Source organism: Oncorhynchus gorbuscha, linkage group LG16, assembly GCF_021184085.1.
Source record: "Oncorhynchus gorbuscha isolate QuinsamMale2020 ecotype Even-year linkage group LG16, OgorEven_v1.0, whole genome shotgun sequence".
NCBI classification, from domain to species: Eukaryota; Metazoa; Chordata; class Actinopteri; order Salmoniformes; family Salmonidae; genus Oncorhynchus; species Oncorhynchus gorbuscha.
The window spans coordinates 10,319,608-10,342,604 of record NC_060188.1 but is presented as its reverse complement, the minus strand read 5'-3'; the positions used below and the strand labels follow the sequence as shown (position 1 = coordinate 10,342,604).

The 22,997-nt window shown below is 43.1% G+C and overlaps 2 protein-coding genes, 1 long non-coding RNA gene and 1 pseudogene across 13 annotated transcripts in view; 2 read left to right on the top strand and 2 right to left on the bottom strand.

Annotated features, from left to right (window-relative positions):
- LOC123998976 overlaps nt 1-22,997 on the top strand; it is an 899,899-nt pseudogene that overhangs the window by 438,698 nt on the left and 438,204 nt on the right.
- On the top strand, nt 646-10,491 carry LOC123998945. 11 transcript variants are annotated; one of them, XR_006832371.1, is made up of 12 exons: nt 646-806; nt 1,104-1,243; nt 1,541-2,039; nt 2,070-2,319; nt 2,554-2,625; nt 2,735-2,782; nt 7,278-7,367; nt 7,717-7,788; nt 7,865-7,980; nt 8,165-8,292; nt 8,803-8,889; nt 9,033-10,491. XR_006832371.1 is itself a non-coding variant. In XM_046304205.1 (9 exons), exons 3-7 carry the CDS (start codon nt 1,704-1,706, stop codon nt 7,325-7,327), a joined length of 756 nt encoding a protein of 251 aa, XP_046160161.1. In that variant the 5' UTR covers nt 646-806; nt 1,104-1,243; nt 1,541-1,703; the 3' UTR covers nt 7,328-8,292; nt 8,803-8,889; nt 9,033-10,491. The 11 variants fall into 11 exon arrangements, 2 of the variants coding, with proteins under 2 accessions (XP_046160161.1, XP_046160162.1); XR_006832372.1 differs by having other exon boundaries at nt 1,104-1,225; nt 1,541-1,654; nt 1,746-2,039; nt 7,278-7,980; XR_006832370.1 differs by having other exon boundaries at nt 1,541-1,654; nt 1,746-2,039; nt 7,278-7,980.
- Nucleotides 15,346-18,269, bottom strand: LOC123998953. The gene is made up of 2 exons (XR_006832379.1): nt 17,272-18,269; nt 15,346-17,195 (listed from the first exon to the last, which is right to left on the bottom strand). It is a non-coding gene; the product is annotated as an uncharacterized LOC123998953 (long non-coding RNA).
- LOC123998934 (adhesion G protein-coupled receptor L1-like) overlaps nt 19,732-22,997 on the bottom strand; it is a 255,839-nt gene continuing 252,573 nt past the window's right edge. The window contains 2 exon segments of the mRNA XM_046304189.1: nt 19,732-22,820; nt 22,968-22,985. Of these exon segments, the coding sequence (XP_046160145.1) occupies nt 21,892-22,820; nt 22,968-22,985 (947 nt within the window). The 3' untranslated portion in view covers nt 19,732-21,891.

The following is a 22,997-nucleotide window of genomic DNA, read 5'->3' as shown; positions in this document are numbered from 1 at the left end:
TTGTGGGTGTAGATGTGTAAATCAAACCAAGATTGCAATTGGAGTGATATGATTATAACTACAACTTCCCACCAAGTCCTTTAAAATATTTTGCATGTTTGATTACCTATTCAAATCAAAATGTCCTTGTGCACCTAGTGTTCATCTAACACCATGTCTTTATAAATCACAACTTTGAACACTTTGAGCAACAAGGCACAATAAAAGGTATAGCCCATATCAGTTACCTATTGGGAAAGTTACACCAAAGACAGTACAGAATGAAGATAGGCTAAAATTGCTTCTTCAACAGAAATCCCTGATCACACATGTCATGGCAATGTTGGCTAGCTATGCTCATGCACAGAAACACGTCATCGGGTCTAACGGTCGTCTCGCGCCAATTTTCCGTGTGCAGGCCACCATATCAAAGGCACTCTTTCGATATAAGGTCATTTTTTAATGAAAATAGTTTGAGTAGTAACATGTTCAAATAGTTAAGACATTGGCTCAAATCTAGAATGTGCCTTTGAATTTTGAGAAAGTTAACAGCTAAGGAAGAATATTTCTCTTGTCTCATTGACTTCTCAAACCCGAATCCCCAGCCTGGTCTACTTAATCTGTTTAGCAAGCGTTCCTGCGATGTTGCATATCAAGGTTTAGAAACTGTGGTGATACAGTCACTTATAACTCCTCCTGTTTTCTAAACAGAATTTACTGAAGCAGGAAGAAGAAAAGTGAAACATTTTTTACAGAACAGAAGGCAAGACCACAGACTAAAATGTATCCATTCAGCCTGTTTGTTTTTTTGGTGCTCCCATATCAAGGTAAAGACTAAGTTGTAACAGTATTTGCAATTTATCATAGCTACATTGCTATAAAACTCCCTGAAGGCAGAAATGTCTCTTACTGTATTGTGTCACCTGGGCGAGGTCGGCTAGCAACCCGTTAGCCTCATACACAACCTGTTTGTACCTGTGATTTGTTTACCTGTATTAGGATCTCAAACATTGGTAGCTGCAGTCTATCTCTATTTCATTGTGTTTGTGTTTAAGGAAGTTTGTTAGTAACATTAAAGTAATGTTACATAGAAAGTTGTACTAAATGAATGTCTTCTTCCGTAGCTTGCTTAGCATGCTCTCCCATCAAGAAAATGGACAGGTGTGAAGATTTGTGGACGGGAATTGGATATGTGTACACATATGAAACTCCGGCTGGATCTGAAATTGAGATGTACTCAAACAATGTTAGTGGAGATCTTATGGTTAGTACTACAGACCTTGTCTTGATTCTCCACCCTTCCCCCAAGTGCACACTTCCCGACATGGATTTCACAATGTTGGAAAGTCCCTGCAGCTAATGTTTACGCCCGTTCCAATGCTTTTAACCATGGCGGGAGGTGTGCAAGTGTACACTTTGGGGGAAAGGGTGTAGAATCAGGACACAAACTGTATATGTTGGTATTTCTTTTAGATAATAAGTACTATGTTGTATGACAAAACAGGGCTTTTTGATTCAAACCTGAATTCAATTCTTTATTTTCTTATGTGCTTTCCCACAGACTCCAATAGCCTTTTGAGGCACATCTCTCTGATAGGTGATAAATGTGAACAACAGTGCTGTCATCCTCTCTGAATGCCTAAATCTAACATTCAAATATGTGTATGTTCTCCAGGTGAGTCCTGTTATTAGTTCACACAATTGAGATAATTTGATTGTTGAAAATGATTTTAGAGATGCTTACTTCCCATTTGTCTTCTCTTAAGGGCAAGGTGGAGGAGTGCCATTTGTCTTCTCTTAAGGGCAAGGTGGAGGAGTGCCATTTGTCTTCTCTTAAGGGCAAAGTGGAGGAGTGCCATTTGTCTTCTCTTAAGGGCAAGGTGGAGGAGTGCCATTTGTCTTCTCTTAAGGGCAAGGTGGAGGAGTGCCATTTGTCTTCTCTTAAGGGCAAGGTGGAGGAGTGCCATTTGTCTTCTCTTAAGGGCAAGGTGGAGGAGTGCCATTTGTCTTCTCTTAAGGGCAAGGTGGAGGAGTGCCATTTGTCTTCTCTTAAGGGCAAGGTGTGCCATTTGTCTTCTCTTAAGGGCAAGGTGGAGGAGTGCCATTTGTCTTCTCTTAAGGGCAAGGTGGAGGAGTGCCATTTGTCTTCTCTTAAGGGCAAGGTGGAGGAGTGCCATTTGTCTTCTCTTAAGGGCAAGGTGGAGGAGTGCCATTTGTCTTCTCTTAAGGGCAAGGTGGAGGAGTGCCATTTGTCTTCTCTTAAGGGCAAGGTGGAGGAGTGCCATTTGTCTTCTCTTAAGGGCAAGGTGGAGGAGTGCCATTTGTATTACATTGTTGCAGGTAAAGAATCATTTTCCTATTTTCTTTCATTTTAAACTTCTTGCACTTTCATATTGGTACATGTATCCAAGGCAGTTAACGCTCATTTCTCTGGATAAGAGTGTCTATTAAAATGTAAAACACGTAGACTGACAATTCAACTGACATTTTAATTTACAATCTGACTGACACCCCGGGTGAGTACTCTAATATTAGCAAACTGATATCACCTCTTTGTCTGACCTTTGTCTGTAGAGAGGGAGCATGTGGATATGATAACTATCAATCTGACTGACAATCTGACTGACACCTCGGACAACACATCAGGTAAGTACTATTAACTACTATAAAGACAGCTAATTACTGTCTATAGTATCTCCATCTGTAATAAAGTACATATTCAATTGAAATGACTTTACTCTCTGATTAAACTCAGGAAATGGAGACAAAGCCAAAGCCACTGGCCACACAAAGGAAATCACTGGTGAGTGTTTCCCATATTGTTTCTTTTGTTTGACATTTTACTGTCACCCCAGCTCCTTCTTCTTTTTCTTCTGAACCCAATTATGGACAAATGCGATAAGTCAAACAAACCCCTAACTAAATCAGCAGGAGTCTGGGTTCAGAATGTGGACTAGTTGATGTCTGGCGTGAGATCGAACCTCAAGCCAAGATGATACTTTTCTAATGTACCCAACTCATATTCCACAATAGACTACTTATTTTTCCCCAACAGCTATCTGCTGTGAACAGTTGCTCTATTGGTATGTTTTGACTTCAAAATATATTTATCTGTGAACCTGAGCAGCTTTGTTTCTCTATCCAGAAATGAGAAATTTACTACATCTCTAATGGCAGATAAACATTTCAGAGCAAAAATGCATTGTGGGATTGTGAATTACATACAGATAATAGTGACCCTACTGTACATTAGATGCTTCCACTGTATGGGAGGCGGAAAAACCCACTCGAAATGGTAAAATGATTTCATATGCCTCATTTAAGAAAAAGAACAGTGAGAAGTTGTGTGACATTGAGAAAGATGCGAACAATTGCGCAAAAGGTTTTCTACTGAGAATTGGAGGCACGTAAATCTTGAAGCAAACGAAATCTTTAACAAACTCTCCATATCAATGATAACATGTTCCATGTTAGACAAAAACATATGAATATGATAACCAAGTAAGCTCCTTGTCTATCAATTAAAAAAGGAGCAACCAGAATGCATGTTACACTCCCCTCTTTAGCAAAATTAAAGACCTCATCCGTTGGTCCTCTCTCCCATAACAATGATTGGAGGATAAACATAATACTGGTCAAACCTGAGTCTATGAAGCACAGAGCTGCCCAATTTCCAACTTTACTATTGGTCAGCCCAAACTCGCTAATTCTTGTCTGGGACTTTGGGCAGATATGACTCCTCATGGGTTCAGATTGAATATCAATCTAGCCATCCTTTACCTCTGAATCAGTTTCATCACATTTGTGATGACAGTAAGTACACAGTAATGGCATGGGCAGACTGTAGAAAGCACTTGGGTATTTCAAACACGTTTTTTAATATGCTCCTATTTCTTGTTGCCCAAAGTGTTCTTAAAATTCGGCCTTCATAATTGGTGCCCGCTGGGTCATAGGAGGTTCGCAGACTTGTTCCATAGTGGATTAAAAACAATGAAGGTACAAATGGTACACATTTGTTTTAAGTGCCTTCAAATCAGAAATGTTATCTTTATATTTATCAAATAATTAAAGCTGAGATCTCAGTTATCAGAAGTTAAGAATTAATAACCTCATCTGTATCAAATTAAATCAAATCAAATTGATTTATAAAGCCCTTCCTACATCAGCTGATATCTCAAAGTGCTGTACAGAAACCCAGCCTAAAACCCCAAACAGCAAGCAAATGCAGGTAATACTTGATAAGATGTATTGTACATTATCCAAACATTATGAATCCTCCTTTGTTTCACTTCAAATTATGTGGGAAAATGACTTAGGCACAGAATTTGATGAGGAGGTTTGACTTGAGAGCTGTAAAAAGATCCACTTCCCATTTACTAGTCCCAATATTAAGGAAACTAACTACAAATGAATGTTCATGTTTTAGCTTACCCCTGTTGAATTAAACTGTATGTTCCCAGACACCAAATTGCCTGAAATGTAAGACTGAGAAAGTACTTTTTTTCATATATTCTGGCATTGCAATAAGATAATGTATATCTGGCGCTCTATTCATACAGCCACTCAGATCATTTAGATATGGTATTGGTACAATCCTGTGACGGTTAGTGCTGTTTATGATGAGGGAGGACGATAAACATTTTTATGGGCCTTATTTCTATTACAGCATGCTAGGTGACTGTCATTCATATTCCACTCACCCAGCTCAATGTAACATCGATAGATTTAGGCTCCTACATGATACTCGAATTTTCCCTATAGCCCTTATGAATTTGCAACAACCTAGCCTATGAATGAAAGTTTACAATGTAGGTGTTCAGGTTGAGATACATTTTAGTAATCAAGATGACAGACAGTAACACATTCAATACCGCCTTGCACACTCTGGTCTGCATCTTTCTGATGTAGGGTGTAATCATTAGCACAACAGTTATAAACAAGAGTTTCTATTGGACAAATTCAGGTATGTTTATCCCAGTTTCGTTCCGTTTGCTTCCGTTTAAGAAATATTTTTCAACAGAATCGGCTGAATGAATACACCCCGATCAAACGCAAAAATAGTTAACTTTCATAGGAGCCAGATCGTTATATAATTCCTTCTCGCATCTATGCCCTCTCCTCCTCTCACCTTTTCTTTCTCTCTCTTTGAGTCAACTACTCACCACATTTTATGCACTGCAGTGCTAGCTAGCAGTAGCTTTTTTTTCGTCAGTACTAGAGGAATTCTCTGATCCTTTGCTTGGGTGGGCAACATGTCAGTTCATGCTGCAAGAGCTCTAATAGGCTGGAGGATGTATTCCGGAAGTTGTCATAGTTTCTGTGTAAGTCTATGGAAGTGGAGGAGAACCACGAGCCTCCTAGGTTTTGTATTGAAGTCAGTGTTTCCAGAGGAGGAATGAAACTAGCTGTCCTCTGGCTACACCATGGTGCTACCCTACATAGTGATGTTGAGGCTACTGTAGACCTTCATTGCAAAACAGTCAATATATTTAGTATAGTTTTATCTATAAAGGATCACTTTTTGAATGTTACATTATTTTTATTAATATGAAATTATATGAGGAGGATGGTTCTCCCCTTCCTCATCTGAGGAGCTTCCACTGGTACAGTACCCAAGCCTTTACCATCTTAACCAAATGCTGAATACTGCGCTAGATTCAGACAAGATAAGGTTGCTGACAACTTACTTTGCAAATAAATGTATTCTTGTGTGTTGAAAAAATGACAACCCACCCACTTTTCATTTGTGGCTAAAACAAGTTGCAAACTTCATGCCATTTGAAAAATGAATAATGGACTTACAGAACTGCAGATCCACATTCTTGAAAGTATAGTTTTTTATTGAAAAAAGCTCTTAAAATAGTACTTCTATTTCATATTTGATCTACATTTATTGCACTAGTTGTTTTAAAATCTCTGAAAATGTGTCTGCATTAACACTAACAGTATTATGATATTACAGTATATCTGCAGCTATCAATAGATAGTATTTCAACCTAACTGCTTCATTTAGTTTTGTATGGAATGTATTTTCTGTTAGTCTTTAGAATTGTTTATTTATTATATAATTGAAGTCAGACATTTACATACACCATAGCCAAATACATTTAAACTCAGTTTTTCACCATTCCTGACATTTAAAAATTCCCCGTATTAGGTCAGTTAGATATAGGATATAGGACTCGTTTAACTGTGGATATAGATACTTTTGTACCTGTTTCCTCCAGCATCTTCAGAAGGTCCTTTGCTGTTGTTCTGGGATTCATTTGCACTTTTCGCACCTAAAGTACGTTCATCTCTAGGAAACAGAACGCATCTCCTTCCTGAGCGGTATGACGGCTGCGTGGTCCCATAGTGTTTATACTTGCGTACTATTGTTTGTACAGATGAACGTGGTACCTTCAGGCATTTGGAAATTGCTGCCAAGGATGAACCAGACTTGTGGAGGTCTTGGCTGATTTCTTTAGATTTTCCCATGATGTCAAGCAAAGAGGCACTGAGTTTGAAGGTAGGCCTTGACATACATACACAGGTACACCTCCAGTTGACTCAAATGATGTCAATTAGCCTATCAGAAGCTTCGAAAAGCCATGACATAATTTTCTAGAATTTTCCAAGCTGTTTAAAAGCACAGTCAACATAGTGTATGTAAACTTCTGACCCACTGGCATTGTGATACAGTGAAGTGTCGTCGGAAGGAGACCAAGGTGCAGCTTGGTAAGTGTTCATGATCTTTATTCCTCAAAAACACTCGAACAAAAATAACGAATACAAAACGAAACGTGAACAGTTCCGTAAGGCAACTCAACTATACAGAAAACAACTACCCACAAAACAATGCCTAAGTATGATTCCCAATTGGAGACAATGATAGACAGCTGCCTCTGATTGGGAACCACACTCGGCCAAAAGCAAAGAAATAGAAAACATAGAAATAAAGAAACTAGAATGCCCACCCTAGTCACACCCTGGCCTAACCTAAATAGAGAATAAAAGCCTCTCTATGGCCAGGGCATGACAGAAATATTCTGTCTGTAAACAATTGTTGGAAAAATGACTTGTGTCATGCACAAAGTAGATGTCCTAACCGACTTGCCAAAATTATAGTTTGTTAACAACATATTTGTGGAGTGGTTGAAAAACGAGTTTTAATGACTCCACCCTAAGTGTATGTAAACTTCCGACTTCAACTGTGTATATATACACAGTATGTCATGTTTTGTTCCTTTGCATGATACTTATATAGCACAGTTTAACAGGATCTCAACAACTGACGTAGACAGCCTTTTGTTTTTCAGCTGGTTTTCTGGTATCTCGGTTCTGCTGCTGGGCATTGCTGGTTTCTTAGTGTACAGATATGGCAACATTCCTTGGAGAGACAAACATCCGTGAGTACCTTTTATGACCTGCATCAACAATAGGGCTCAGAGTGTACAGCCAGTCATCTTAGCTGTCCAAAATGAATTCAGAGAGGATACACTTATGATTCAGGACTGAACACAACATTTCCTTTTTTCATCACACACCACATCAGATTTGCTCTTGTACAGCTAGATCGGCTGGGTCGGGAGTCAGACTCTGTGAGTCAGACTCTGTCAACCTGAGGACACTTTTAGTAGTTACGTGGTTTAATGTGCTGAAGTGTTTCATGTTACATGACTAAATATCAGTTATCATGCCAGACAACAGCTTAGAGCAGCAGGAAGTAACACATGATGTTGTATCAACTTCTGTAAGGGACAACGGAGAACCTGATGATCCAGCTGCTGGGGACGCTGAGTCTCTCCGATCTGCGCTTGTCATTGGCAGGTTAGACAGCCTATCTATTGAATGTAATATTTATGCTCCTACTATACTTCATGTCTTCCTCAATCTATACCTGCAGTTGTCCCTTTGGACCATCAGGGACCAGGGGGATGGTGTGGAAGAGGAGAGGGAGCCACCACACAGTCAGGAGACACATGTTGAGTCCTCTCTGCTGAATGGGCATCTTGTGAACAGGTTAACCTTTCTCTGAGAAAGACCCTCATTACTTCATTACCGGTTGGGTTTCATTATCCTCAGTCAGAGCTGATCCCATGAGTCATTGATCCCACAGGTTTAATGGAAAGACCCGTTTGTTTCACACATGATCCTTATATTCTAATACCTGTAATATCTAATGAACATGGTAAATGCTTAGCAGACAAGGAGAGAGAGAGGTGAGCCAAGCGAGAGGTTCGTTCAGCCAATGGGCCGTGACGGAACAGATACTGAATTCTCTCAGAAGAGACATGCTGGATTTCCTCTGGTGAATGGAAACCATAAGGCCAGGTAAACTTTACCCCATGGTGAATACCTTGATAGATCTTCATTGAATGATACAGATGGAGGATCTTAATTTGAGCCGGTTTGCTACAGCAGGAAAATAATCCTGCAGCAACCGGAAATGTGAATTGTTACGTGGGTTGATACATTTTTCATTAGAGCAAATCAAATCGGTCATTTTAAAGTGGAAATGACCAACTTTAGAAGCCTTTTAAACGTTGAATAGACTACAAGTTTGCATTTCCTGCTATGCAGGAAAATGCTCAGCAACAAAAGAGTGTTCAATTTAAGATCGTACCTCTGTAATCTCACAATGGGGCATGTAATAACATTTGTCTTGTGGTGGATCAATGATGATGTCAGGTAAACTTCACTACATATTGATACATCCACAACTCATTGGGTGTAATGTCACCAACTCCATTTTCCCACGGTTCATGTCAGCCTCTGTCTCTTTAGGGGACAGTATTATGGTGGATCATGAATGTGAATGTTGATGTCTTATTACTCCAACAGGGTTAACGATGAGACTAAGGAAGTGACTCCTGGTGCACAGAGTCCAAGACCTCCTCAGATGAATGGAGGACCTCCCATGTCTGACAGGTGATATTGTAACTATTGCTAAAGTAACACTGTTCTGAGCTTTTTCTCCACTGTATTTTAATTGAAGGTACAGGATTGTATAATAACCATGTTTTTAACCATGTTTCCTGAACCAGCCTGTCTTACTGTGTTCTGTGTCTAAGGTTGGAGAACAACCCTGTTGGTCAGCGGATGAAGAAAACTGCTCTGGTGAACAAGCAGGACCAGGACTGGTCAGCAACGGCATGAAGCCAGTTGAAAATATATAGTATATAAGATGAAACTAAGTGTAAATATAATAAAATATAACATGATATACACTGTAATATAGAACAATATAATATGACATTATATAATATCGTAACACTTACTTGAAGCTGCTTCTTGTATAGTGTTATATATTCTAATGAATGCATTCTTAACAACATGAATGATGCCTTAATGCATACATAGGATATAACTGTATAGTCAAATTATAATATAATACTGTGCTGGTAAGCTGCTAGCTGTGGGGTTGCCCCCAGCTGTGGTTTCTATCATTCAGAGTATCTACACTCAACTGTGGTTCAAATCCATAGTTTTCAGCTTAGTTGTTACTGTAAACTAGCACTTCTTAGAGACAAAGTTATGGGACATGCTGTATAACTACTTACCATTCTGAAGTGTAACAGTCAGGTTTTTATGTAACAATTGTTAATCCCTTTTTAAATGTTTATTTCTATATTTGTTTGCTTGATTAGATTGAATTAGTATGACTAATGCATTATTTTACCCTCCCGTATAGAGGGATATTATTTTACCCTCCCGTATAGAGGGATATTATTTTACCCTCCCGTATAGAGGGACATTATTTTACCCTCCCGTATAGAGGGATATTATTTTACCCTCCCGTATAGAGGGATATTATTTTACCCTCCCGTATAGAGAGATATCATTTTACCCTCCCGTATAGAGGGATATTATTTTACCCTCCCGTATAGAGGGATATTATTTTACCCTCCCGTATAGAGGGATATTATTTTACCCTCCCGTATAGAGGGACATTATTTTACCCTCCCGTATAGAGGGATATTATTTTACCCTCCCGTATAGAGGGACATTATTTTACCCTCCCGTATAGAGGGATATTATTTTACCCTCCCGTATAGAGGGATATTATTTTACCCTCCCGTATAGAGGGATATTATTTTACCCTCCCGTATAGAGGGATATTATTTTACCCTCCCGTGTAGAGGGATATTATTTTACCCTCCCGTATAGAGGGACATTATTTTACCCTCCCGTATAGAGGGATATTATTTTACCCTCCCGTATAGAGGGATATTATTTTACCCTCCCGTATAGAGAGATATTATTTTACCCTCCCGTATAGAGGGATATTATTTTACCCTCCCGTATAGAGGGATATTATTTTACCCTCCCGTATAGAGGGATATTATTTTACCCTCCCGTGTAGAGGGATATTATTTTACCCTCCCGTATAGAGGGACATTATTTTACCCTCCCGTGTAGAGGGATATTATTTTACCCTCCCGTATAGAGGGATATTATTTTACTGACTAAAACATTTTCCATTATTTGTATCCAAAATATATTTCATTAAAACATATATATTTATCCTCATACCGCATGCTGTATTTTCTTCAAATATAATTGGAGCACAGAGACACCCTTTAGGAGCGGAAGATTATTTGCTCATCTCTAACATCCTACTTGGCTTAGACAAGAAAGGGAATGCAGAGAGGTGCCAAAGAGAGGACACTACTCTGTAGCAAACACTAACAGAGAGAAGGAGAGAACACTGTGGTGCAGAGATGGAGGGGGGATAAAGGAGAATCATAGCCTACTATCACTACCTTGACACATACTGTATAATAGAGGAACACAGCTAAATCCAAACACTTGAGGGCAGTAAAGAACCAGGAAGAACCCGGTGACATCACCAGTGCTGGTTCAGTCTGAGTTTAATAGCTGACTGTCTATTATTACAGCGATGTTAGGTTCTGTGGGTGATGTGTACTACTCATGCCATCTCAGAGTGCCCAAAATGGCCACTAACCTTGGCAAAGACTATTTTTACCTTTCTGCTGAGATGGCCTCACCTCTGTGCCTGTGTGAGTGCTGGGGAGTGGAGGAGTGTATCTGGGGTGACACGGAGGCTGTGTGATTCCCCTTCTATCTGTCTGCCTAGTAGGCCCTAGGCGTGTGTTACATAAGTATTTTATTGTGCTGAAGTGTGGGGTGACTGGGTGGTCAAGGCTGGAGAGCTCCCCCACAGGGACTACCACTGAGGGGGCACAGTAGGGGACAGGAGAGGGAGGAGTGTGTGTATCATACATGTACTACAATGTATGAAACACACACTTTATATTTTGTATGACACACACACACACACACACACACACACACACACACACACACACACACACACACACACACACACACACACACACACACACACACACACACACACACACACACACACACACACACACACACACACACACACACACACACACACACACACACACACACACACACCAAGCGGACAGAGCAAAGGAGCAGAGGGACAGGATTGATGATAATGGTAGTAGGAAGCAATATAATTATGAATTAAGACGCTCTGATGCACATAATAATTAGCTAAGAGCTAAGTAGCTAACGATCAGATTCTACAATGGCCAGGATTATGAGCCATCAAGGAAACGAACCCCTCCAGGAGACACGTATCAAACACTGATGACACACTATCAGTAACAATGAGCTTTCAAGGGGGGCTGGATATTGTACTACAAACCCCTTCCCTTCAATGTAGGGCCCTCACATCACAAACTATAAGTTAAGGGGAAGTGCACACTACAGAAACATTGATGCTCGTAGTTTGTTGTTGCCATGGCAAACTCACTAATGTAGTTTAACTTCCTGTGAATGGCCGGCTTTCTGCTATGAAACATCCAAATGGTGGTTGTACAGTACTGCACCATACTGCTATTCATGTGATCTGCAGTTTGCATTATCATACGGCTCACTAAGTCTACTGTATACCTAAGCAACTCTTCACATTTTTAAAGTGCCCAGCCCTGACTGAAACCATCCACCTCTGTTCTCAATGTCCTCCACTGGTGCTCAGTACCATTTGTTATGAACAACCGTTGATTTCTCAGCATGAACTAACCTCAACATAGAATAACCTTGTTGGTCGTCTTCCAATCATGGTGGGCGTACAGGACCAATCGCTAACCAACCAACCCTGAGTGGGAGTGAGAGCATGACTCGTATAGAAACAACGTCTCCTTCCTCTCGCCTTTCTTGAGCTTTTCTTTGATTGTTTTGTTTGTTTGAAGGCCTTGGATAGAAGACAAGAAAAAGAATCAACCCACCACAGTTCCATCTGCATGTGGTTGAGAAGAGAGTTTACTCAGAGCAAGGCAGAGGCAGGGAGTCTTGTACTCCTGTTGGTACGAGGCTGAGGTTTAATACACCACCATACTCAGATCCCCATCACCCTGCAGGACAAACCATGAATAAATCATTAGCACTTAAAGACACCTTTTCATTTTCAGCTTGAAAGACACCCACACAGCATTAGAATGAATGCACATGGAAAGATTGTAGGGAAACTCTAGTCCATTATTGACACAAGGTAGTTCGATTTTAAGTAGTTTTTTATTAATATGTGCTGATACAGGGTCGCGCTGACCTGCGATGAGGCAAACGCTCACAGAAAACCACCGCCCCCTTTGGCCCAGATAGACAGACAGCTGTCAAAGCAATGACGTGAGAAAAGAATCACACATCAGTCCTCAAATAAAAAAAGAACAAAACTGAATCAAGGTTTTACATCAACTTCTCTTTAGAAAGGATTCAGAAGTACAGAATAAATGAATGGACAAAAAACCCATCATAGTCAAATCTAAGAGAAGTACTGTAAATGGAGATGTACACATTATCATCACCCCAATGGCACACGATCAGTACTCAGTCCTCAAAGGTCCTACTGATGATGAACCTCCCAAACTGAGCCCTTCTATCCATACACCCAGCAACAGTTCTACCAGTCGTCACTCATCTCTTACCAACACTTCTCTGCCTTAGACTGTCTACCTGTCTGGTCATTCCTAATGTCTAATACTGTCTGGCTGGGTCTGACCAATGAACATACTGACCTGCTACTAACAGCATCACAGCCCCTCCTACTGTATAGAGCCCAGAACATCTCATGCACATTTCCCAGACCCTGCCCTTGTACACTTACAGCCATGCAGAACACTCACCAATAGACCTCGATAGATGGCTGGCCACTTAGACCAGCATCTCTAGCCTACAGTGACCGGTCAGCCTCGTGGGGAGTATGTGTGTCCCACGGAGCTGCTCACCACAGAGATGGTTCATCAGTGTCCCATAGCGTTAGTCATCCACACATGCAGAGTTTCAGACACAGTTCAGATCAGAGTCACACAGTCAGAGGAGCCAGAGTACTGGGATGTGTATTCAGAAATAGAAAAACATGCCTACATAAATGAATAGGTCAACGTCAGCCTGCTCCTAGCTCCTACGGTTACGTGGATCGACTTTGAACATGAATAGGTCAACGTCAGCCTGCTCCTAGCTCCTACGGTTACGTGGATCGACTTTGAACATGAATAGGTCAACGTCAGCCTGCTCCTAGCTCCTACGGTTACGTGGATCGACTTTGAACATGTAAACGGTAAATCCCGTATGATCTTTTATGATCTCTAGCGCCACTTCACTGTACACAGTAGTTTAAACTACCTAACCTGACTGGACATGTATGTGTGTTACTATGTGTGTAGTATGTATGTGTGTGTGTGTTGTCTTTTGATTTTGGACCAGAGGTTCCAGGTGTAGAGTACCCAGACTACCCTACCCAGAAATCCATCTGTTGTAGTCCCACCCTGTGTATAAAAGATGGCCGCCGCTTTGAGCCATAACTCAGCTCCATGGACGGACAGTTACCCAACACAAAAATAAACAGCACAATCCTTGTCACTGCATTTGTGTAATCATACTCCCACATATTCTTAAAACTATGATATATGTACTGTATATAGTAATGTGGACACATAACAAGAGACCAATAACAAAATAGTACTAATTTATTATTCTCTATAGGAAAACCTGTTGCATTCCTTATCACTCTGAAAATCTCCCTTGTCCAGTAGATGTGGCAGTTGATTCCTATTATATCTCAATAATTTCACTACACAGACAGAGACCTCTGTGTTACTGTTACAATGGGTTTGTGAGGCCAGTGGAGTTGATCTAATGCGCCTGGCTAGTTGATGAACTGGAACCTCCTGACTCCTCACCACGGCAACAGTAAGGCATCTAGAACAATAAATCACATCCTTGTCTCTGCTTCCTGTATAACCTTGCATGAACACAGAGGCACACTGACACTCATCCCCCCACACACACTCTGACCCTGGCTAACTGTGACATCACATGTCCTGACACCACTCCCTTTATGGCAGTTCCTGGGAATAGACTACATGACCCAGTGCTCCTCCTCTCCTCCGCTCCGCTGCAGAGGAACCACTGACATGTTTTCACACTAACGCAGAGGTCACAGGATATGGGCATCACAAACCTGGGAGAGAAACAGTCCATCTGAGAAGGTCAGCAGCAGGGCAACGTTACTGTCAGATCACAGTGTCCTCCGCTGTCTATTGGAACACTGAGAGATGACTGTTCTACTGGGGTAGAGCTGCAGGGGCCGCAGACTGAAGGGACAGACTGACTCCAACTCTATCCTATAAGAACCTTCAATCCACCTGCCTGCACACATGGAGGTAGGGGCCAGATGCACGGGCAGGGAGTAGTGGGATGGAAGTGGGTGAGAGAGTAAGGGGGAGGGAGGGAGAGAGTGTGTGTGTGTGGGTGTGTGGGTGCGTGTGTGTGTGTGTATAGAGGTCTCTCCCTCTGTGGTCTCAGCACAGTAAATGATTAGCCAGTGTTATTATCCTAATCAGAGGTAACATAGGGATTTAGATGGGGTGAAACTCCCATTGAGCAGGTCTCTGGGTCCTACAGTGCTTTCTGCTGTATAATCACTAGCATTACCACAATACAGTACGGCTCCACTGTTTATTGAGATATCAATCTGGTGTAAACAAAGCTTAAGACAAACAAATTAACTCCAAACAAAACTCTGGGATTAATGCTGGGCTAAAAGAGAGCCCATTGGTGGAATAAGATGGGATGGAGTGAGAGAGGTGAGGGAAGAAAGAGAGAGAGAGAGAGAGAGAGAGAGAGAGAGAGAGAGAGAGAGAGAGAGAGAGAGAGAGAGAGAGCCTACACAGGAGATGGTAATGCAGGTTCTTCCCCTCCTGGTGAGTCTGTCCGTGCACAGTGTCTGTCCCTGTGAGGTTACCAGCTAAAGATACACTTTGAAGATCACATCAATAAAGGTGTAGGTGGTGATGTGATGATAATGATGGCGGTCAGTGTAGGGCATTAATTCACTTTTCTTTATTCCTTCTAGTCAACATACATTCAATTGTCCATTGCTGACCGGTCAATGCTCCTATTGAATTAACTATGAGCTGCAAGGCCAATGTTTAATTAATATTTCCAGTAACAAGCAAAAAAAATGTGCATAATTATCAGATCCTTCTGTAAACACAGACATACACAGCGGTCCAGTGGTAGGCATATAGTAACACTACCCAACCAGGCCGTTTCCAATGTTAAACCAAGTCAGACACACCAGCACAGTATTGCACACATGCCTCCTGTAGAACACCTGGGCCTCCTATCTGAGTCTGAACTAAGAGAGATTCCTCTACCAAGAAGAAATGGAGGAAAAAACGAATATATTCTTATTTCTATCCTGGCTCTCAATCCTTCCCTTTCTCCCCCAAGAGCCACAACTAAACTGAATGTGCCCTTTAGGACTCTTTAGGAAGAAGTGGGACACCCAGGCCCTTACCAAATGTCACCCTGAGGTGGACGCTGGAGAATCCATCTACTTGCCTAAATGTACTGCACATTTAAATGGGCTTACTTCAGCATTCACATTGCACAGCTCAGCTATGTACAGAGATCTTGAAAAATAAAAAATAAAGCATGAATAAATGAACATAGAAATAAATATTCCAAATACATAAATAAATATAGAGATAAATAAAGCATTAGAAAAATACATAAATAAAGAGAATGGCAAAACTGTCAGCTTTTTAAGGTTGGGACAGACTTTAGGGGGAAGGAATCTCTGGCATCGCTTTAATATGGCAACGCTACATTCTGACATTCTGGTCCCATCAGTCAACTGCCTGTCATTCTGACTGGATGGTCTCATTGGTCAACTCTGCCTGTCATTCTGACTGGATGGTCTCATTGGTCAACTCTGCCTGTCATTCTGACTGGATGGTCTCATTGGTCAACTCTACCTGTCATTCTGCCTGGATGGTCCCATCAGTCAACTGCCTGTCATTCTGACTGGATGGTCTCATTGGTCAACTCTGCCTGTCATTCTGACTGGATGGTCTCATTGGTCAACTCTACCTGTCATTCTGCCTGGATGGTCCCATCAGTCAACTGCCTGTCATTTTGACTGGATGGTCTCATTGGTCAACTCTACCTGTCATTCTGCCTGGATGGTCCCATCAGTCAACTGCCTGTCATTCTGACTGGATGGTCTCATTGGTCAACTCTGCCTGTCATTCTGACTGGATGGTCTCATTGGTCAACTCTACCTGTCATTCTGCCTGGATGATCCCATCAGTCAACTGCCTGTCATTCTGACTGGATGGTCTCATTGGTCAACTCTGCCTGTCATTCTGACTGGATGGTCTCATTGGTCAACTCTACCTGTCATTCTGCCTGGATGGTCCCATCAGTCAACTGCCTGTCATTCTGACTGGATGGTCTCATTGGTCAACTCTGCCTGTCATTCTGACTGGATGGTCTCATTGGTCAACTCTACCTTCTGCCTGGATGGTCCCATCAGTCAACTGCCTGTCATTCTGACTGGATGGTCTCATTGGTCAACTCTGCCTGTCATTCTGACTGGATGGTCTCATTGGTCAACTCTGCCTGTCATTCTGCCTGGATGGTCCCATCAGTCAACTGCCTGTCATTCTGACTGGATGGTCTCATTGGTCAACTCTGCCTGTCATTCTGACTGGATGGTCTCATTGGTCAACTCTGCCTGTCATTCTGACTGGATGGTCCCATCAGTCAACTGCCTGTCATTCTGACTGGATGGTCTCATTGGTCAACTCTGCCTGTCATTCTGCCTGGATGGTCTCATTGGTCAACTCTGCCTGTCATTCTGACTGGATGGTCTCATTGGTCAACTCTGCCTGTCATTCTGACATTCTGGTCCCATCAGTCAACTGCCTGTCATTCTGACTGGATGGTCTCATTGGGCAACTCTACCTGTCATTCTGACTGGATGGTCTCATTGGTCAACTCTGCCTGTCATTCTGCCTGGATGGTCTCATTGGTCAACTCTGCCTGTCATTCTGACTGGATGGTCTCATTGGTCAACTCTGCCTGTCATTCTGACTGGATGGTCTCATTGGTCAACTCTACCTGTCATTCTGCCTGGATGGTCTCATTGGTCAACTCTGCCTGTCATTCTGACTGGATGGTCTCATTGGTCAACTCTGCCTGTCATTGTGACTGGATGGTCTCATTGGTCAACTCTGCCTGTCATTCTGACTGGATGGTCTCATTGGTCAACTCTGCCTGTCATTCTGACTGGATGGTCTCATTGGTCAACTCTGCCTGTCATTCTGCCTGGATGGTCTCATTGGTCAACTCTGCCTGTCATTCTGCCTGGATGGTCTCATTGGTCAACTCTGCCTGTCATTCTGACTGGATGGTCCCATTGGTCAACTCTGCCTGTCATTCTGACTGGATGGTCTCATTGGTCAACTCTGCCTGTCATTCTGACTGGATGGTCTCATTGGTCAACTCTGCCTGTCATTCTGACTGGATGGTCTCATTGGTCAACTCTGCCTGTCATTCTGCCTGGATGGTCTCATTGGTCAACTCTACCTGTCATTCTGCCTGGATGGTCTCATTGGTCAACTCTGCCTGTCATTCTGACTGGATGGTCTCATTGGTCAACTCTGCCTGTCATTCTGACTGGATGGTCTCATTGGTCAACTCTGCCTGTCATTCTAACTGGATGGTCTCATTGGTCAACTCTGCCTGTCATTCTGACTGGATGGTCTCATTGGTCAACTCTGCCAGTCATTCTGACTGGATGGTCTCATTGGTCAACTCTGCCTGTCATTCTGACTGGATGGTCTCATTGGTCAACTCTGCCTGTCATTCTGCCTGGATGGTCTCATTGGTCAACTCTGCCTGTCATTCTGCCTGGATGGTCCCATTGGTCAACTCTGCCTGTCATTCTGCCTGGATGGTCCCATAGGTCAACTCTGTCCTGTCATTCTGACTGGATGGTCTCATTGGTCAACTCTGTTCATTCTGACTGGATGGTCCCATAGGGTCAACTCTGCCTGTCATTCTGACTGGATGGTCTCATTGGTTCACTCTGCCTGTCATTCTGACTGGATGGTCTCATTGGTCAACTCTAGCCTGTCATTCTGACTGGATGGTCCCATCGGTCAACTCTGCCTGTCATTAGTTGACTGGATGGTCTCATTGGTCAACTCTGTTCATTCTGACTGGATGGTCTCATTGGTCAAGTCTGCCTGTCATTCTGACTGGATGGTCAATCAGTTCACTACTAGGGCTCTGGTCATTCTTCACTGGATGGTCTCATTGGTCAACTCTGCCTTTCATTCTGCCTGGATGGTCCCATCGTTCAACTCTACCTGTCATCCTGACTGTACTGTCTGAAATGGCACCCTATTTGCCCTGGTGAAAAGTTGTGAACTATGGTTCCATTTTGAACACAGCATGCTTCTTTGATCCAAGTTCTGTCTTTGTTCGCATAGGGCTCTGGTCAATAGTAGTTCACTACATAGGGCTCTGGTCAATAGTAGTTCACTACATAGGGCTCTGGTCAATAGTAGTTCACTACATAGGGCTCTGGTCAATAGTAGTTCACTACATAGGGCTCTGGTCAATAGTAGTTCACTACATAGGGCTCTGGTCAATAGTAGTTCACTACATAGGGCTCTGGTCAATAGTAGTTCACTACACAGGGCTCTGGTCAAAAGTAGTTCACTACATAGGGCTCTGGTCAATAGTAGTTCACTACATAGGGCTCTGGTCAATAGTAGTTCACTACATAGGGCTCTGGTCAATAGTAGTTCACTACATAGGGCTCTGGTCAATAGTAGTTCACTACATAGGGCTCTGGTCAATAGTAGTTCACTACATAGGGCTCTGGTCAATAGTAGTTCACTACATAGGGCTCTGGTCAATAGTAGTTCACTACATAGGGCTCTGCTCAATAGTAGTTCACTACATAGGGAGGCCCTGGTCAGAACTGCACTACATATGAAATAGGGTGCCATTTCGGACAAATCCTGTCATTGTTCCTTGCTCAAGATCCTGTGAGGCAGCCTGAAGTGTCCCAGTTTTACGTTGGTACCTGAACCTCAGGAACAGCCACACAGAAGCAGCTGGCTACCCTTGTCTTTGAGATGGAAGCTAATAGAATAAAAGGCTTTCTCCTAGATTTAGAATTACTGTCCCCTTCCTCTGATGTGCATTCAATTCACCCAACAAAAATAGCTTTTTGAATGTACACACTTACAAAATTCCCACGAATATGGTACATATGCTTGAGCATATCACACACCCACATGTACACACACACTCTCCTGCACATGTACGCATACACACAAACTCTCTCCCGCACACACACACACACACACACACACACACACACACACACACACACACACACACACACACACACACACACACACACACACACACACACACACACACACACACACACACACACACACACACACACACACACACACACACACACACACACACACACACACACACACACACACACAAACAGGGAATTCATTGTCACATTAGGCTCTGGAATAATGCTAAAACTATCTGTTAGAAACAGCAAAATGATAGACGTTTTGATAGAAAACAAATGTTATCTGACATGCTAAAACCCATCATATTAAAATGATATCATTTAGTTGTATCTAGTATATAACCTTTCAAACAATACATTACTGACCAAAATCACATTATGGCTGCTGTCCTTGAACCACAATGCATTGGAACGCCCGTGATGAGGCACAGTATGACATGTTATTATGACATCTATCCCCCCTCCCCCGCCCACACAGCACTTCCTGTCTGGGAATGTCAAAGGTCAAACATTAACAACATGTAATGGATTATATTACATAAAATTGTGCCAGGACTTTTTTTTAAACGTTTTTATTTGTATGCAAAATCTACCACCCATCATACTCTTTCTCTCTCTCTGTTTTTCTGTCCGAGAGATTTTCACTGAATGGCACAGCACTAGTTATGAGTCAAGAGAACGACAGTGAGAGAGCAAGATAACGACGGGCAGAGAGATGGAGTGCATCATTCAGGTCACAAACTCCAAAACATTTTCTTTTTTTCTTTTGTTGTTTTGTTGCAGTACAAGAAGTCCGTTTTTAATATTTCTTACTTTTTTGTTGCTTTTCTTCATCCGGTTTCTGTATTTACACGGTAGGAGTAGAGTAAGTACTGTAGTTTGTGTGGTTCATATGTACAGGGTTAGACTTGCGTAACGGCTGAAGTGGTTCCAACATTTAGAGTCCATTCTGTCACAACCACACATAGGTGACGTGGACACATCCATTGACGAGGACATCCATTCTTAAAGGGTGCACAATCTGTCCCGTAACAACCCTCCGGGTGATGCAACAGAAAGACACCAAGATAACATATTCTTCTTCAAAGTTAGTAAAGCAGTCTTTTACTTTTCAAATGTCTGAAGAAAATAACTAAAAAGTCCCCCCCCCACCAAAAAAAAAAGTCCTTGTCCGTTCCTCGAGTCCTAAAGATCTACCTCTTGACCCCTGACCCTTGACCCCTCAAACAGCCTTCCTGCCCTGTGGTGTACTTCCTACTTTCTCAGTCTCTCCTCTAGTTCTGTATATACGAGTCAGTTCATAGCAAGATAAAATAAAGGCAACTACTCTTAGACAGCTCCAACTGCCTTTGTCTGAACAATTGTTCTGGCTTCTTTTTACTCAGATAGAGGGTTGTGTCTGATGTTCAGAAACAAGCACTTCTGTGAGTGAGTGAGTGAGTGGGTGTGTGTGTGTATGTCTGTGTGTGTATGTCTGTGTGAGTGAGTGAGCGTGTGTGTGTATGTCTGTGTGTGTATGTCTGTGTGAGTGCGAATGCTCCAGTTTCTGTTCTGGCTGGGAAAATGTATTTTTGGCAACACTGAAGTAGCTTTCAGAGATTTTTTCCTATGGTATAATAGGCTACTACAGTATATCCCCTGTCTCCACAGCTAACTACGCCGAGCAAATGATGAGTGAACAAAAAGAGAGATGGAACATGAAAAAGGGAAAGAGAAAAGGGAACTAGAAAATGAGAACAATTTCTCTAGAGGAATGTTTGTAGAAATTCAGTGAAATTAAATAAAATGGACTTTGAACAAAGTTAAGTTGAGAAATATCTGTAGCTCTGTAGGAGTAAGGTATAAGGGGTTTGTTGGATTGGTACATTCAGAGTGCTGGACTTGGCATCTGTCTGCTGCGTGCCAAGAGAAAGGGGGATGTTGAAGAGAGAGAAGGAGAGAGCGGGTGAATGTTCCAGAGAAGAACAACTCAGCCATCACTCATCTCCACCAGACAGCGGAGGTTCTCTAGGATAAGACTGTTGCCGTGGAGACAGCTAAAACTCTCCTTAAATGTAAATTTGCTCGCTCATCTTTCAATACAAATAAAGAGGGGAAAAAAGGCAACCAATCTAGCAGGAAGTGGAGAGGAGCGAGAGAAAGAGAGAGAGGCGGGTTCTGAAGAGGCAACCAGCCAGCCTTCGTCCTCATCTTCATCATCTTGGTCCCCGTCCGCATCCTCCCGGTTCCAGTCACAGGCTGGTGACCAGCTGCATCTGTCCGTCTCCCTCGCTGTGGGTGGGCTCCTGGCCGGGGTGCCCCTCCCCCTCCCTACTGGGCCTCCTGGGGGGCGGGGCCTGGTAGAAGGTTTGCATGGGTGCTCCTCGAGACCCCAGGGCGGGCCTCCCAGAGCTGTAATAGAGCTCCTCAGGGGGCTGGGCCGAGCGGGGCACCACCTCCAGGGGCTCGGGGCTACTGTCCGGGTAAGGCGAGTCTCGCAGGTTGGTGATGCTGGTGTACAGGGAGTCCCTGGCGGGAGAGTCAGGGCCCTGTCCCCCAGAACCCTGGCCTCCGGCGCTGTGCCCACTGTGTCCGCTGTGGCCCAGGCTCTCTGTGAGGTCGGCCGTGTAGCTCTCTGACTCCTCGGGGTCAGACTGGTAAAGGACAGACTGGGCTCTCTGCAGTAGCAGCGGCTCCTCCAGGGCTTTGTAGAGCAGCTCCACGTCCTGCGGCGTCCTCTGGCGCCCGCCTTCTCTGGACAGGAAGTCCTCGTCGTCGTCGTCCAGGCTGATGCTCGGCTCTGGCACAGTTACTCCCGTGCCTTGGCCTACTCCGCCGTGAGGAGGGCCCCTCGCTAGACTGCCACAGACCCTATCCCCGCCCCCAGCTCCTGCCCCACGCAGGTTGTTGTGCACCAGCTCAGAGATGATCATCTTCTCGAAGGCAGCTGCGTCAGACAGGTTGCGCCGTATTCTGTCCCCGCCCAGGGTTTCAGACCCGCGGGGGTTGAGGAGGGGAGGGGGGGTGTCTGCACACCCCATGCCCCCGCCCAGGAAGTCACAGCTGCCCCCGCCACCGCCCACTGGCCCCACGCTGCGGAGGGAGTAGCTGTTGTTGAAGTTACCATTGAGGGGCAGGGTGTCCATACCACATGGATCACGGGCCTTACATAGAGTGTTCTCTGCACAAACACACAGCACACACAACACATAGGGGTTATTAAATAGAATTAGGACTTAAACATTATTATTTGGAGAAAATATAATATTTGTGTAAACACTATAATACACACTGATAGTAACATAAAGGTTTATAGACATGGACATACTTGGGTCACGGAAGGTTCCTGTAGATCCAT

Bases quoted from the DNA above. Each gene is read 5' to 3' on its own strand.
- LOC123998945 (XM_046304205.1), top strand. From the start codon at position 1,704: ATGATTTTAGAGATGCTTACTTCCCATTTGTCTTCTCTTAAGGGCAAG. The intron at 2,040-2,069 runs GTGTGCCATTTG...CTTAAGGGCAAG, and splicing joins TGTCTTCTCTTAAGGGCAAG to GTGGAGGAGTGCCATTTGTC. The intron at 2,783-7,277 runs GTGAGTGTTTCC...TTTGTTTTTCAG, and splicing joins CCACACAAAGGAAATCACTG to CTGGTTTTCTGGTATCTCGG.